The sequence below is a fragment of the Lampetra fluviatilis genome, chromosome 1 (assembly GCF_964198595.1).
Source record: "Lampetra fluviatilis chromosome 1, kcLamFluv1.1, whole genome shotgun sequence".
NCBI classification, from domain to species: Eukaryota; Metazoa; Chordata; class Hyperoartia; order Petromyzontiformes; family Petromyzontidae; genus Lampetra; species Lampetra fluviatilis.
Genome location: NC_136275.1, coordinates 38,123,435 through 38,140,658, shown reverse-complemented (window position 1 = coordinate 38,140,658; position 17,224 = coordinate 38,123,435). Strand labels below are relative to the sequence as shown.

General features: G+C 55.8%; 1 protein-coding gene across 2 annotated transcripts in view; it reads right to left on the bottom strand.

Moving 5' to 3' along the window:
• Positions 1 to 105: 105 nt before the first annotated feature.
• LOC144935495 (uncharacterized) overlaps positions 106 to 17,224 on the bottom strand; it is a 33,452-nt gene continuing 16,333 nt past the window's right edge. Inside the window, exons 6-13 of one of the 2 annotated variants that reach the window (XM_078862205.1) lie at positions 16,782 to 16,897; positions 15,096 to 15,154; positions 13,654 to 13,817; positions 12,732 to 12,900; positions 12,266 to 12,487; positions 4,067 to 4,288; positions 865 to 1,009; positions 106 to 554 (exon numbers count right to left, since the gene is read on the bottom strand). In XM_078862205.1, the coding sequence (XP_078718331.1) occupies positions 462 to 554; positions 865 to 1,009; positions 4,067 to 4,288; positions 12,266 to 12,487; positions 12,732 to 12,900; positions 13,654 to 13,817; positions 15,096 to 15,154; positions 16,782 to 16,897 (1,190 nt within the window). In that variant the 3' untranslated portion in view covers positions 106 to 461. The remainder of the gene's footprint in view (positions 555 to 864; positions 1,010 to 4,066; positions 4,289 to 12,265; positions 12,488 to 12,731; positions 12,901 to 13,653; positions 13,818 to 15,095; positions 15,155 to 16,781; positions 16,898 to 17,224) is intronic. The other variant, XM_078862214.1, reaches the window with a different exon arrangement.

Sequence of the window (17,224 nt, the reverse complement as noted above, 5' to 3'; positions counted from 1 at the left end):
TTTTTGACGGCGATAGTTCACGGTTTTTGATGGTGATAATTCACGGTTTTTGACGGTGATAGTTCACGGTTTTTGATGGTGATAGTTCACGGTTTTTGACGGCGATAGTTCACGGTTTTTGATGGTGATAGTTCACGGTTTTTGATGGTGATAGTTCACGGTTTTTGACGGTGATAGTTCACGGTTTTTGAAGGCGATAGTTCACGGTTTTTGACGGTGATAGTTCACGGTTTTTGATGGTGATAGTTCACGGTTTTTGATGGCGATAGTTCACGGTTTTTAATGGTGATAGTTCACGGTTTTTTATGGTGATAGTTCACGGTTTTTAATGGTGATAGTTCACGGTTTTTGATGGTGATAGTTCACGGTTTTTGATGGTGATAGTTCACGGTTTTTGATGGTGATAGTTCACGGTTTTTGCCAGTGACGGTTCACTCCTTTTACCACCAACTTAGTGTCGTTCATCGTTGACAGTTCGTATCAGCGTGGCACAGCCAGTCCATCTCCACAAGCTCCAGGCCTTCGCAGTACGAGTACGGCCGCCTGTTCAGAAGCTAAACGCAAAGAGAGGGGAGCAAATAAATTAGAGTAACACCCACCCCCTCGTGCGCCGTGCCGTCCTTCATAGGTGCTCGCTAACGACACTTGCCTCAACAGTCTGTTTAAAGGCTGCACAGGGGATCTTTGTCTGGTATCGGTCTAGACCAGAGGTCGGTAACCGAAACAACAAGAAGAGCCATTTTTTTCGATTTCGGTAAAAAAAATATTTCAATAGCCGCAATGTATGTGAATACGACACGGTCCTTAATAAGTAATAGGGGGGTGGGCGGTGTGGGTCCCCTTCTCTCCGGCAGGCGCCCTCACCCGGGGAGACACGTGCGCTGGCTGACGACGAGGCCTGGGGGAGCGGCTGGGCCGGTGGACGACGGCCGGGCCGCCCCGGTCCAGGCTGGAGGCCGACGTGTCGCTCGCTAGGCCCGAGTCCAGGACGTTGAGTCCAGACTGCAAACTGAGATCACGCAGCGGTGGGGGGACGGGGGATGGGGCGGTGGGGGCAGCGGGGGGAGGGGTAGAGGGTGGACGGACGGGCGGGCGGGGGTGTGAGAGGGTCAACGGGTGGGAGGACTCGATGGGGATCAGAAACGAAAATAAATAACGGACGCGGTGGAGGAGTGATTGGATTAGAGGGGAGCGCCGAGGTTTGGCAAGAGCCCTTGACAGTCGGGGCGGAGGCGATCGGATGGAGCCAACGCCGGGGGGGGCGGGGAGGGGGAATAATAATCATCGTCGTCGTCGGCATCTTAACGTCCTCACACGGGGTCTCCGAACGGCCGTTTCCCACCAAAGTAACGGCACCAACGTATTTGTGCGGCAAACGTTTGCGGCGTCGTCTGGTTGTTATAGCTCGCACTACGTAGAAGCCGAGAGAGGCCAAAACACCCTCTGCAGTGTTGGCTCTCGAGGATTATCCCCCAGCAGTGGTGCACGCAAGCAGTTGCAGTGCTGCACCTTTGGCCCTAACCTAGCTCATCGCACGCCGCCGTTGTGTGGTAGCTTTGGGCTCTTCTCGTGCAGGTCAAATCCGAAGCTCGCGTACAGGAGAAGCGTCGCCTCTTCTCCTGGCAAGCGAGCAGCCCAGCAACCATGGAACCGTTGGGTCAACATTAGTCCAACGGTTCCAACCACATGCCAACGTTGCTCCAACGTTGGGCGAACCTTGGGTCCGATGGTACCAACCGCGTTGGCCCAACGTTGGGCAAACGTTGGCCCAACGGTTCCAACCACATGCCAACGTTGCTCCAACGTTGGCCCAACGGTTCTAACCACATGCCAACATTGCTCCAACGTTGGGCGAACCTTGGGTACGACGGTACCAATCGCGTTGGCCGAACGTTGGCGAGTTTACTGGGGAAAATGTAGGGCAGTGCTGCGTGGTCAGTCCGTGTCCTTCCTACCCCCACCCCCGGCTCCACTTGGCTTAACGAGGTTACAACGTCCTGCAAATTGATTCGTAATCACATTCAGGGGCAACGAAGTGCGTCCGAGTCGGCGAGTAATTTTTTGAGTGCGAAATTTTTAATGTATTTTTATTTTGGAACTTCGCCCGATTGTCAACAGCCCCGTTCAGCTTCAGGGCGAGAGTGCGAGCGGCGTTCAGCTGCCGAACGAAGTTTGCCGGCGGCGTTGGACTCTTAACGAGCAGCAGCAACGCTGGAATCGGCGGCTCAGCGTGAATCTGGCTCGCCTCTTTCTTGCGGGACAGAACCCAGCAGGTCGCTATGGAGCATTGTGCCTCGCCTGTTAGTCATGCCACATTTGGGCTACCCCCAGGGCTCAATAGTACCCACCTCCCCAACCCCACCTAGTGGTCAATGTGTATGTCAGTCCATGAGATGATCTCATACGTAGACACGTGGTCTTCAGTGGTTTTCAGTGGCATCAATATGCGGACGATAATCAGATCTACATCGCTTTGTGCGTCAGATCCAGACGCCGCGATCTCTACGCTATCAGAATGCTTGTCTGAGGTCGCGGTTTGGATGGAGCAAAACTGGCTGAAGCCAAACCCGGCCCAAGACAGAGTACACGATTGCCAGCTCGGAGTGTGGCGTTTGAATAAAAAAAGAGAGAGATAGGGAGAGAGAGAGCGGGGAGGGAGAGATAGGGAGAGGTAGCGAGAGGGGAGCGACTTAGATTCGAGACCTACATTCCAACAGCCATGCAAAGTGTTGTCGGTGTCGGGATCATTAAATACATCATCTCGTTTTTTCTTCTAAAAAAAGAGAGTGTTGCAGGTTGCAATTTTCTTTTACTCAGTCGGTGTGAGCCGCTGAGGTCGTGACGGGTTTATTTTTTCACTCCTGTTGCTCTGTGCCCCCCCCCCCCCCTGTAGCGTTTCCGTTCCGCTGTAATGTGCACCGATGCCTACCGCATTGAGGGGCGATATTGGCACGTAAAATGAAGATTGATTGATTGATCCAATCCACGTGCGCCGCACTGCGTCTCTCAACTTAATTCCAAGCGTGCGTGTCACCAACGTCGGAACTGCCATCGTCAATTGCGGTTCTCCAGCGGAGTAACTGGGTTTGCCGCCATCGGAACGAGGAATCTCCACCACTGGCTCAGAACCACCAATGACTATTAGCACCACCACCACCCCCCAAAAACACACGAGAGACGCTCTGAGCCAGATATCCTGGACGTGTTGATCAAAGAGTCAAAACACAATGCCCTGGCGACTTGCCCATCCGTTAGTGATGAAGGCTTTGGCACGCTCGACAGAACGTGAACCCGCGAGCCTTGTGACTCTGAAACTGACGCAGGGAGCGCACTCTTCACGACGGAGACGCGAATTGTGCCAGGAGGGGTGGAATGTATGGCCGCCCCCACTCTGAACCCCTCCTCTCTCACCGGACGCTACTGCTCCTACGCACAGCAGCGTCGATGGCCCTCAAGTAGCCTCGTGCGCCCGATCCTCATCTTGCCTGAGCACCTGGTCCAGTTTTTACCTTCCATCTCCATCATTTTCCTCTCATTTCCCAACTCTATCCCTTCTCTCTTCCTTTTCCCCTTCATTTTTCGTGTCTTCTACCGTCACGTCCTTTGACTGGACTCGGCCCTTCCCGTGGTGGTGTGCCGTGTGGGATCTGCTGAAAAGAAACTAATAATAATTTGAACGTAAAAAAGCCGAAGAGCATATCACGACACGGGACACGGGGGTAGAGGTAATAATGTGCATGGAGGGGGAAGCAGTGACATAGCCACCAAGTGTGCAGGCGGTGCGACTGCACCGGTGCCCACAGACCGCTTGCAGCCAGTGGGCCATGGCTACCAATAGGCGATTATAATTGGGCAGGTGGCCTCATGCCATTCCTAGAACCAGGGCCCGTTCCAGCCACGCACCGCGCCACCGCGTGATGTTTCAGAGACAGAGACAAAACTGGGTCGAGGGTCGTTAGGGCCGTAACTTTGGGAGCGAGCAAAGTGAGGGACTCAAGCCCGGACTTAAAATCCCACGGTGGCACGGAGACCCAAGTTCCACTGCGCGCCGCGACAGAGGCGTTACCTGATACCTGCTCGCCCGGCCCGCCCGGCCCGCCCCAGGCCTCCGCGAGGGTGACCGGCGGGGGCCTCGTTCGGACCCCGGGACGCGGGTCCCACCGGCATGGGCACAGCAGCCGCCGCCGCCGCCTCTTCGCTCGCCAGGGACTGCGCCGACCCCCAGGTCCAGGAGCTCCGTGCCGGTCGCGACCAGATCTCGTCGCAGCGGCTGAAGCGCCGGTAACTGCTGGCGGTGGTTGGGGTTGCGGAGGGAGAAAGGGGGTGGGTTGGGGGCTGTGTGCTTGGGGTAACCGACTGGGCGGTGCCGTTTGCGATTTGGGCACCAGTGAAATGCCTGGACATCTGTGGGAAAGAGCTTTGAAGCTCGGCGGATTTGTCCAATGTAAATAAATATTATGATTCTGAATTTGGGGATGATGTTGATGAGGAAATGTTTGTTGTTGTTTCGGATTGATCACAAAGTGTGATGTTACATGGAAGAAATGTGACATTGTGGCCAATTCTTTGGATTTTTCAGCCAAAAGTGGTGTCACGTCGTATTGGGCCACGCCACCTACGTACACACGAAGACACGTGGCATCATCGCTTGACGTAAACGATCCAACAATCTGAAAGAAAGGGATCTGAAATTGATCTTAAATAGCTGAAAATGCAAAAGCCGAGATTCGTCCCGAGTTTGCCGCAATATCATTTTTAAAACATCCGACTGACCGCGTGGCCACGTGACCGCGCGTACCGCCACCAACTCGAGCTGGTGGACAATGCTCAGAGCATTGCCCGTGCAACGCGGCGGTCCCATCACACGCATGCAAGGCATCCGCACCTCCGGTTCGCACGGTTGGCTACGTGCTGTGCGAAAGAAGTTCAACATACATCCGTACTACCCATAGACTAACAATGCCCATAGACTCAACACTGCCCATAGACTAACAATGCCCATAGACTCAACACTGCCCATAGACTAACAATGCCCATAGACTCAACACTGCCCATAGACTAACAATGCCCATAGACTCAACACTACCCATAGACTAACAATGCCCATAGACTCAACACTGCCCATAGACTAACAATGCCCATAGACTCAACACTGCCCATAGACTAACAATGCCCATAGACTCAACACTACCCATAGACTAACACTGCCCATAGACTCAACACTGCCCATAGACTAACAATGCCCATAGACTCAACACTGCCCATAGACTAACAATGCCCATAGACTCAACACTGCCCATAGACTAACACTGCCCATAGACTCAACACTACCCATAGACTAACACTGCCCATAGACTCAACACTGCCCATAGACTAACAATGCCCATAGACTCAACACTGCCCATAGACTAACAATGCCCATAGACTCAACACTGCCCATAGACTAACACTGCCCATAGACTCAACACTGCCCATAGACTAACAATGCCCATAGACTCAACACTACCCATAGACTAACAATGCCCATAGACTCAACACTACCCATAGACTAACAATGCCCATAGACTCAACACTGCCCATAGACTAACAATGCCCATAGACTCAACACTACCCATAGACTAACAATGCCCATAGACTCAACACTGCCCATAGACTAACACTGCCCATAGACTCAACACTGCCCATAGACTAACACTGCCCATGGACCCAACACTGCCCATAGACTCAACACTGCACCTCCGATTCTCACGGTTATGTCGTCGTTTTGTCAGCGAGCGCTGGATTTGAGCGCTTGCGACGACCGCCCCTGCGGCGTCAAGGTATCTGCCGCCGCCGCGGGCGGCCGCCTCTTCCGAACCGCGCCGTGCCGAGCGGCACTTTGGGCGCCGCGAGCCGGGTCCATCCAACGGTGGCGGCGCTGGTGCTGACGCTGGCGCGTGTAAAAAATTTTTTTTTAACGCTTCCCCCAGGAAGCGTCGCTCGTTATTGTTCGCCGTGTTGTTTTAGGTTGCGAGGTTTTTTTTTATTGCCCAGGAGGGGAAATCCTCACATCTCAAAACACGGGGGGGGGGGGGGGGGAAGAGCCGGTGGGGGTTGGGGGCTGAGGGGGGGGTCACAAGCTGGGAGGGTGGCATCGTGAGGCACGGGTCCCTGCCATTGTCATTCGAGGCATTCGGACGGCGGAGAAAGTAACACGATTTCACTTATTCAGAAAGCGAGAGAGAAATAACTAAAGTAATGAATAACAGATACAAAAGCAGGGCGGCATATTAAAGATTCCCCCTGACCCAGTCAATTACTATAATTATCAAGCGTACGGACGTCACGTCTAAAATACCATCGCAGCGCCGCTCATTATGATGATCGTTATTCCCGTGGACCGCGCTGTGCGAAAGCAGCAGCGGTTATTATAATAATAATATATTTATTTAGAAAACGAGCGCGCTCGGCTTAATCGTTGTTTTAATAAGATGCCCGGGAAGAGATCTCCTGCCAGCCCCCACGCCCGACCCGATTGGATCGCGAGGCGGCCTCGGTCATTACGAGCCCCCCCCACCACCACCGCCACCGCAGGAGCAACCCGGCCGGTGACCCCACCGGTGACCCCGCCAATGACCCCACCGGTGACCCCGCCAATCACCCCACCGGTGACCCCGCAGTTGACCCCGCCGGTGACCACGCCGGTGACCCCGCCGGTGAACCCGCAGGTGACCCTGCCAGTGACCCCGCAAACAGCTGCGACCAACCCAATATCACCTCCCTCTAAAATTGTTCCCAGGGGGTAAACATTCAGTGACTGTTTGTACCCCCCCCCCCCCCGCAAGGAAAAAAAATAGTTCTCGCCACCGAACGTTGTGGCGTTGGTGGGGGGTCACGGCTTTGGGTTAGGGTCGTTTTCTACAAGAGGAAAATGTAATTTAATTTTTTTAATTAAATCTACTTTGCTTAGGGCAGAGTCAGGACCAAACACGGCGTTTGCACACTAAGCAGCTGCTGCATCACTCGGTTAGGCGATGGCAGTGGGGGGGGGGGCTTAGCCCTTGAGTTTACAACGCACGAATGTTAGACACTTGGCTGGAACCTCTTCGGAGATCCCAGCCGGTTAAACCGTCCAGGGCTGGAACTAAATCGCTCACGGGAAATCTACTCAGACCGAGGGTGGCTCCCTCCCTCGACTCACACCAAGGGTGACTCCCCCCCTCGACTCACACTGTAGGCACCGGTGCAGTTGCACCGCCTGCACACTTGGTGGCTACGTCACTGCTTCCACCTCCATGCAAATGATTAGCTCTCCCCGTGTCATTCGTGTCGTGATATGCTCTTCGACTTGGGCATTTTATTCATTCAAATTATCATCATAATATTTGTTTTTACCGGATCCAACAAAAACACACCACCGCGGGAAGGGGAGTAGAGTCCAGGGGTGGCACGCGGAAGAGCAACAATAAAAATTAACGGGAAATGGAGGAGAGAAGAGATACAACGTACGTTGGACTTCTTTCGCGCCGTACGTAGCCAACGGAGGGCAAAAAAGCCTCTCCCGAATTCCAGGTGCCCCCGTTCGCACGAGGCACGAGACACGAGCGACGCCCGTGTAGACAATTAAGTGGGAAATTAAACAGCTCTCTTTCTTCACCTGAGGACGGCTGCTTGCGTTGTGGCCGAAACGTCGTAATAATGTTATTTAATAATGTTTTATTTGTATTATTTTATTGTTTCCCTTCTACGTGACTTTACCGAAAGGACCAAGAATATGAATCCCTGCAGTCACGAAAGCTTTAAATCAAAATGTAACTACCTAACTAACAAAAACAACCTCTATCATGGATAAAATTGGTCGCGAAAGCCTACGTGTTGAAACTGAAGAACAGAAGAGAGCGAGAGAAATCGCAAAGCTGTTTAAGATGCTCAGTCGTGAGCCACCCTCCCCCACCCACCAAATCCACTCCTTGGCCGATGTCGGCTAGGAGCTGATGGAGGGAGGGGGGGGCCTCTAAAGATTGTGGGCCGCGTGGTCCGCAAGAGAGCGGCCGGTCATCGTGACCTTCTCACCGCCGTCACGTGTCTCTGCGCACAAGAGCTATCGTGGTTATACCTCGCTCTCACTGCTCCAGACATTGTTTATTGCATTTCATTTTCCCACATCAGCCACGTGGCCGTGGTGGTGGTGGTGGTGTTGTTGGGGGGGGAGACCTGGGATGAAGCCACCGCTCTCAGCGGAGCAGGAAGTCGCTTGCGTTGCTCACAACGTGAAATCGTGGTGAGTGTGTCGCCGTGTCTGTGTGTGTCGTGGTGAAACTACGGTGAGTGTGTGTTACCGTGCGTGTGTCGTGGTGAAACTACGGTGAGTGTGTGTCGCCGTGTGTGTGTCGTGGTGAAACTACGGTGTGTGTGTGTGCCACCGTGTGTGTGTCATGGTGAAACTACGGTGAGTGTGTGTGTGCCACCGTGTGTGTGTCGTGGTGAAACTACGGTGAGTGTGTGTGTGCCACCGTGTGTGTGTCGTGGTGAAACTACGGGTGAGTGTGTGTGTGCCACCGTGTGTGTGTCGTGGTGAAACTACGGTGTGTGTGTGTGTGCCACCGTGTGTGTGTCATGGTGAAACTACGGTGAGTGTGTGCCACCGTGTGTGTGTCGTGGTGAAACTACGGTGAGTGTGTGTGTGCCACCGTGTGTGTGTCGTGGTGAAAACTACGGTGAGTGTGTGTGTGCCACCGGGTGTGTGTCGTGGTGAAACTACGGTGTGTGTGTGTGTGCCACCGTGTGTGTGTCATGGTGAAACTACGGTGAGTGTGTGCACCGTGTGTGTGTCATGGTGAAACTACGGTGAGTGTGTGTGTGTCACCGTGGGTGTGTGTCGTGGTGAAACTACGGTGAGTGTGTGCCACCGTGTGTGTGTCATGGTGAAACTACGGTGTGTGTGTGTGTGCCACCGTGTGTGTGTCATGGTGAAACTACGGTGAGTGTGTGCCACCGTGTGTGTGTCATGGTGAAACTACGGTGAGTGTGTGTGTGTCACCGTGGGTGTGTGTCGTGGTGAAACTACGGTGAGTGTGTGCCACCGTGTGTGTGTCGTGGTGAAACTACGGTGAGTGTGTGTGTGTCACCGTGCGTGTGTCGCAGTGGAGAGCGGTAGTGTAGCGGTTAGCGCGCTGCGCTACGAACACGCGACCCGAGTTCGATTCCCGCTCACGGCCCAACACCAGTGAAGATTATCTGACCGGTTCTGGGCCTCCCCTAGGTCGACTCAGCTTCAAATCAGTACCCGGTACAGTGTGTAAACATCGCCACTGGGGAGACAAAGGCGGCCGGGCGTGGTGCTGGCCACCCACCCCCTCGTGTGGCGTGCCGGCCTTCATAGGTGCTACTCGCTAACAGCACTTGCCCCAACAGTCTGTTGAGGCTATACGGGGGATCTTTGCCTTTTGTGTCACGGTGTGCGCCGCTCGTCGCCCCCCTCGGCTCCGCTTTCCTCCTTCCGCCAAATCTGCCCCCAGCGGCCCGGGGCCGATTTCGCCACGCGGAGAGCGACGCGTGTCGAGTCGTGGGGCGCAGTCGTCACGCGGAGAGCGCCAGGCAGCCTTCCATCTCCACCTCGTCACCCACCCACCCCCCCCACCACCACCACCTCGTCACCCACCCCCACGACTCCCACCACCACCACCTCCGCCCCCCCCCTCTTCCTGTTTTCACTCGCGAGCTTCGTGCCCCAGGACGCGCGGCTGTGGCGTTGGGGGGTGCCGGGAGTGGGAACCATCGCCCCCCCCCGCCCCCCCGCCTGACGCCGTCACCGCGAAACAACGCGGGTCTCTCCACGTAGCTCGCTCACGATCAGCCGTCTCGAATGTCCCCTCTCTCCCTCCCTTCTCCTCTCCCTCCCTTCTCCTCTCCCTCCTCTCTCTCACTCCCCCCTCTCTCTCACTCACCCCCCTCTCTCACTCCCCCCTCTCTCTCACTCACCCCCCTCTCTCTCACCCCCCTCTCTCACTCCCACCTCTCTCTCACTCACCCCCCTCTCTCTCACTCTCCCCTCTCTGGCTCCTCTCTCTCTTTTTTATTTTTTTTAAACTAAAAATTTTAAATTCAAAAGTTTCATTTGTAAATTCAAGACCGAAATGTCAACAAATTCTGTCATACGAAGAACTATCAAATGGGTAATCGTTTCCTCCACTCTACTGTTGGAACAAGGGCCACCGCTCTCTCTCACTCTCCCCTCTCTCTCACTCTCCCCTCTCTCTCACTCTCCCCTCTCTCTCACTCTCTTACTCTCACTCTCCCCTCTCTTGCACTCTCCCCTCTCTCGCACTCCCCCCTCTCTCGCACTCTCCCCTCTCTCGCACTCCCCCCTCTCTCGCACTCTCCCCTCTCTCGCACTCCCCCCCTCTCTCGCACTCCCCCCTCTCTCGCACTCCCCCCTCTCTCGCACTCCCCCCTCTCTCGCACTCTCCCCTCTCTCGCACTCCCCCCTCTCTCGCACTCTCCCCTCTCTCTCACTCTCCCCTCTCTCGCACCAAGCGAACGGAACGCTTTGTCAATATGGACTGCTGCAGGAGGAGGAGGACCCCCCCCAACTCCCCCATCCCCAGCTGATGATAGCACTTGCATCCGCCGGTTTGCTAAGGCTACAATAGTGGGGGTTGGGTGGGGATATTCGTCTTTGTTTTGCACTGGCAGAACGCGGCCCGCGGTCTATCTACGTACGTGCGTGTGTTTTCCCGCTCACGGCAAACACCAACAGTGACGATTGTCTGAACCGGTCCTGGGCCTCCCCAAGGCCGACTCAGCCTCAAATGAGTACCTGGTGCGGTGTGTAAACATCACCACTCCCTCGTGTATCGTTGCGGCCTTCATAGGTGCTCGCTAACAGCACTTGCCCCAACAGCCTGTTAAGGCTATATGGGGGATCTTTGTATGTTGAACAACGGAGGGCGACGCTCACAACAACGAGCGGAGCGCCGGACGGATAAAATGCAGCAAGTTGGCACAGCAGGGGGGGTACAGCTGGTGGTGCATCTACCGGTCATCTAAGTCAGCCAATCCGTGGCACCTGCTGGGTGTCTGTCCCGAGATATCCTCTTGTCAGCGAGCCTTCGACACTTCACGTTGCCTCAAGGTGCACCTGGCCTGGCACAGGCGCCGTGGTGACGCCACCGTCACTTAGTGGCGAATGGCCGGGGTATTGGCATCGGTGCGATTAACTTCTGTCAAGCCGTCACATCGGTGTGGAGGTCGCTCACGGCGGCGGACGCGGACACGGGAGCCCAGCACAGTACAACTATTGACGATTGTGATGTGAATATTTATATAAGTGCAAGGAACCCAACGCTGCCCCATCACGTGGCTCCGCAGCAGCAACTTGTTTGTGCGCGGTTGAGTTGCCTAGCCGATCTACTATCCAGGCTCAAGTCTGCTGAGCCTCCGAGATCTGATGAGATCGGGCGCATTACCAGTGATTTGGTCACAAGTTCTTTTTCGTGTGTGGAGCAGAGATCGCAAAATGCATTTAATAATAATGATGATGTCAACTTGTGACGCTGCTGACGCACAATATCCGCTCGCTCTCGTAGAGAGGGAGAGGGAGGGAGAACGACTCCGAGAGACGCTTTCAGCAATTGCCCAAGCTCTGCTCTCCCATGTGTATATGAACGAATAGTTGTTGAGACAATTAACGAGCATGCATACATATGCGAGGAAAACGGAGCTCCCGGATGAATCTCACGCGCGCGAGGGGGAAACGCTCTATCCCATACAGATGGAACGGATGGAGATCAGTCCACATTTTGCCATACCACGTTCTCCTGGCACCTCCTCGAGGCCCACGGGAAAAATGTTGTACGGTGAGCCACCAACCCTCACCTCCACAGTGCTGGAGGAGAGGCGTGTGCCACCACCGCAGCCTGGCACTGCTCGTTCGAGCAGGGATGCAGATTGATTTTGAATACCCCGTGATTGATGACTCCGTGGATTTTTATGACCCCGTGGTTCTTAATTACCTCGTGGTGTTTGATGACCTCCGTGAGTTTGCTCGGGGGTCACGTTTCATCCTCAATGCCCCGATACGCAATTTCTGTTGGGTCCATCTGAGTCGGTGACCCAGAAAAATAATTCCACATCCGGCACACCACATCCATCATATCTGTCACTATGGCCGTGGCAATCTCCCAGCAAACCCTGAAATATTTCTACAACCGGCACACCACCTCCAGTATACATCTCGCTGTGGTGGTGGTGGTGGCTACGCTTGACCGGGTTTCTGAAGCCATACCTGCTGTGCTCTTGCTCCGTGTCCTTCACTGCGGGGGTCACGTGCTGACACTGCCTCCTCCTCCTCCTCGCCACGAGCACCGCCAGGGTGGCCACGGCGGCCGCCAGGGCCGCGGCGACCCCCAGGGCGACCCCAGCCACGCGGCCCAGGCCGTGACTCTCGGCCGTCACCTTCTCATCGCAGTGCCGCCCCACAAACCAAAAATCCTCCCCCACGGGGCATCTGGTGCCGCGCCACGGGCGGAGATAGAGAGGGAGGGGGGGGGTGAGGTTCGACGTTTCGGAGGTTTTGCCTGAAGTAGGGGCAAGCGCTCGCCGGGGGATCTTTAACGTCCACCGATTAGCATGGTTGGCTACGTACGGTGCGAAAGAAGTTCAACATGCACGCGTATGTGTGCGTGGGCAATGTGTGCGTGCGTGCAGTGCGGCGAGCGAGCGGGCTGGCCCAAAGAGGCGCCCGTACCTACCGGCACGCGGGTCCCTCCGGAGGCCGGTGGCTGCAGACGCCGTCGTTGAGGCAGAACCCCGCGTGGCAGCGCGAGGAGCAGACGGGCGCGCGGCCGCGGCGCGTGGGCTCTGCGCACGCGAAGCCGGCGGCGCACACGAACGCGCGGCCGCACAGCGCGGCCCGCCGCTCTGCGCGTCGCAACCCGTTCACATTCGTCACTCGCATTCGTCGATCTTGTTTGACCTCCCCCTCCCCACTCCCCCAACCCCTAATTGCTGTCGAGCCTTGGCAGACCGGAGGTGTGGCCAGCTTCGCGCCCGCTCGCCGTCGTCTGCCCAATCAACCCCCCCCACCCCCACCCCCCCGTGGCGGTGCTTAGACGACGCACCACCGGCCTGGGCTCACGACCGGTTCGAGACATTTTGTCAGCGGATTTGTTGGCCAAGTGTGGGAAGTGAACTCGGGTCGCCCCCGCGCTCTTAGGGCAGTAACACGCACGGACACAAAGGCAAAGATCCCCCGTATAGCCTTGACAGACTGTTGGGGCAAGTGCTGTTAGCGCTACACACACAAAGATCCCCCGTATAGCCTTGACAGACTGTAGGGGCAAGTGTTGTTAGCGAGCGCCTATGAAGGCCAGAACGACACACGTGGGAGTGGGCGGCCAGCACCACGCCCGGCCGCCTTTGTCTCCCTAGTGGCTGTTTACACACCGCACCAGATACTCATTTGAACACACACACGAACATACGAACACACACACACTCATAAACACCACACACACACACGAACACACACAAACACACGAACACACGAACACAATCACGAACACACACACACACACGAACACACACGAACACACACGAACACACACACACAACACACGAACACGCGAACACACACACACGAACACACACACGCAGATCACATATCCGACGCACCGTCGAGGACGACCTCCACGACCCGGGCGCCGCTCACGAAGACCCCGTCCGCCAGCGCGTCTTGGAGGCCGCTGGCGCGGACCACCTCGGACAGGTCCCAGAGGTGGTGGCGGATCGGTGCGGCCAGGAACACGACGGCCGTGTCCACGATGGTGCTGCCGTTCCTGTGCCCGCACGCCGGCACAAAGACAAAGATCCCACCACCGGTATAGCCTTCGACGGGCTGTTGGGGCAAGTGCTGCCGACGAGCGCCTCTGTCTCCCCAGTGCGGCGCTGATTTATTTACACACCGCTCCGGGTGCTCATTTCAGGCCAAGTCGACCTACGCGGGGGCCCAGGACCGGTTCAAATATTCGCCGTGAGCGGGAATCGGACTCGGGTCGCCGGGTTCGTAGCGCTAACCACCACTCGCCACACACACGCACACGTGCGCGCAAGTGAGCACCTACTGTGGATGCCTCTTACTCCTACGACTACTATTTTTTATTTTACCAGGTAAGGCCCACTGAGCGGTGTAGATCTTTCTTGAGAAGCGACCTGACCATCACAAATGACAGCTCAACGAAGTGGCTCATCATCGTGTGGACATTTATAGCAGCCAAATACTTCTAAGTGCATTTTTATTCTAAGTGTGGAGGGGGAAGCCGGAGGACCCGGAGAAAATTCCACGCGGCCACACGGAGAACATGCAAACTTCAAATATACAACAGCAGGCGTCAGGGTCGGGATCGAACCCACGGCACACTGTATACCAGGTGAGGTAGTTAACATCACGTGGGCGATTGGTTGCGCAACTTTAATCATCGCACGGAATTGTCGCTCGCGAATGCGCGGCACGTGATGAAAGGCGTCCCTCCAAATCTCCGCGCAGACCGCTGCTCGAACGTCGAGTCTGTGGTGAGTGGGCCGACACCATCATCGACTCGCTACACTTGAGAGACCGGGCATTATCACAGCAAACTCGTCAACACCTTATCAGTGCCCTACCTTATAACAGACCAATTCAGATCTTATTGGTCATCCCGTGCCCCCTTATAAATCCCAACGTTCATCCTACAAAGTCCCATCACAAGGGAGAAACACAAACAAATAAACACACAATTTATTTTTGCCCGTATTGAAACGGCTGTATGCCGTATGGACCTGAAAACTCAATTTCCCTGTACAAGAATACAGGGTAAACCGTATTTACGCGATCTAACCCCCCAAAAAACCTATATTGTGGATGACATTAGTCGCGAAAGCCAATGTGTTAAACCGTATGCGTTGACAGGTATGTCATCGACGACTGAAACTTTGATTCGAACTTCAGGATCTGGGCGGTGTACCCCCTCTGAACTGTTGACCTCTGAGGCTCTGAGCCACCCGGCCACCTTAGAAGCTAGGGTGTTGTTGTTTTTCCAAGGAGAGAGAAGGACATGGATTTGCTGATCGATAATCACCGTATTCTCTTGATGATGAGGTCTTGGAATCCGGAGACCTTCCAAAAAAACGGATCGATCTGCGAACGACAGCGTCCCGACGTTTGTGAAACCGACGCTGTGGCTCAGATCGGCACGGCGAAACATCGGCACCACGACCACGTGAATGAGAATGCCGTCAGAAGTAGCACATCGCCAAGATTCCTTTTTAAAACATTGCAGTTCGTGGTTTCATTAACAGCAGCCATTTATCAGCATTGAGATCCAATGCTGGATGATGGAGGCCTCTCCCCACGCCGTGTTGGAGGTTATTTGGCTTTACTTCAACACGTTGGTCAGTACGGATTGGTGAAGGGGGGGGGGGTTCAGAACCCGTTCAGTTAATTCGCGACCGCTGTTGGCCGTGACCGGGAGTCGAACTGTTAAGGTCGCTGGTTTTGGTAGCACAGTGTGATGACCACCGTCCCACCGCTCCTAACCGTGGGCGGGGTAGAAACGACCAATGTTGATTGTACCTTAAGTATGTTGAAACTTCTTTCGCACCATACATAGCTAACCGTGCTAATCGGAGGTGCCATTAGCACGGTTGGTTATGTACTATACAGCGGTGTGTGCTCTGCAGTGTGGAACAGCTGGAAGGGCGATGTGGGACAGCTGGGAGGGCGATGTGGAACAGCTGGGAGGGTGATGTGGAACAGCTGGGAGGGCGATGTGGAACAGCTGGGAGGGTGATGTGGAACAGCTGGGATGGCGATGTGGAACAGCTGGGAGGGCCATGTGGAACAGCTGGGAGGGCCATGTGGAACAGCTGGGATGGCGATGTGGAACAGCTGGGGGGGCGATGTGGAACAGCTGGGAGGGCCATGTGGAACAGCTGGGAGGGCCATGTGGAACAGCTGGGAGGGCCATGTGGAACAGCTGGGAGGGCCATGTGGAACAGCTGGGAGGGCGATGTGGAACAGCTGGGAGGGCCATGTGGAACAGCTGGGAGGGCCATGTGGAACAGCTGGGAGGGCCATGTGGAACAGCTGGGAGGGCCATGTGGAACAGCTGGGATGGCGATGTGGAACAGCTGGGGGGGCGATGTGGAACAGCTGGGAGGGCCATGTGGAACAGCTGGGAGGGCCATGTGGAACAGCTGGGAGGGCCATGTGGAACAGCTGGGAGGGCCATGTGGAACAGCTGGGAGGGCGATGTGGAACAGCTGGGAGGGCCATGTGGAACAGCTGGGAGGGCCATGTGGAACAGCTGGGAGGGCCATGTGGAACAGCTGGGAGGGCCATGTGGAACAGCTGGGATGGCGATGTGGAACAGCTGGGGGGGCGATGTGGAACAGCTGGGAGGGCCATGTGGAACAGCTGGGAGGGCCATGTGGAACAGCTGGGAGGGCCATGTGGAACAGCTGGGAGGGCCATGTGGAACAGCTGGGAGGGCGATGTGGAACAGCTGGGAGGGCCATGTGGAACAGCTGGGAGGGCCATGTGGAACAGCTGGGAGGGCCATGTGGAACAGCTGGGAGGGTGATGTGGAACAGCTGGGAGGGCCATGTGGAACAGCTGGGAGGGCGATGTGGAACAGCTGGGAGGGCCATGTGGAACAGCTCGGAGGGCTATGTGGAACAGCTGGGAGGGGGGTTTGTGGGACAGCTGGGAGGGCTATGTGGAACAGCGCGTTGTTCGTCACCCCAAAACGGCGGCGGGGACTCACGGTCTCGTGGAAGTTCTCCACCAGAGCTCGGCGCTGGGGCGACGCCGGGTCGAGCAGAGCGACGCTGAACACCAAGTCGATGCGCAGAGACAGCGACACGTGGATCCGGGTACCTCCTGCGGCAGCAACGGAACGCGACCGTCGCGTCGTCATCATCATCATCATCGTTGTCGTCATCGTCATCATTGTCGTCATTATCATCGTCGTCGTTGTCGTCATCATCATCGCTGTCGTCATCGTCATTGTCGTCATCGTCATCATCGCTGTCGTCATCGTCATCATCGCTGTCGTCATCATCATCGCTATCGTCATCGTCGTCGTCGTCATCGTCATCATCGCTGTGATCATCCACGCGCACGATTGCGTGGACAAGGAGTTGCCGGCTGGACGGTGCCAGCGCGCTGGGGATCTTGCAGGGCCGGGTCGCTGAGCACGCCGCTAGG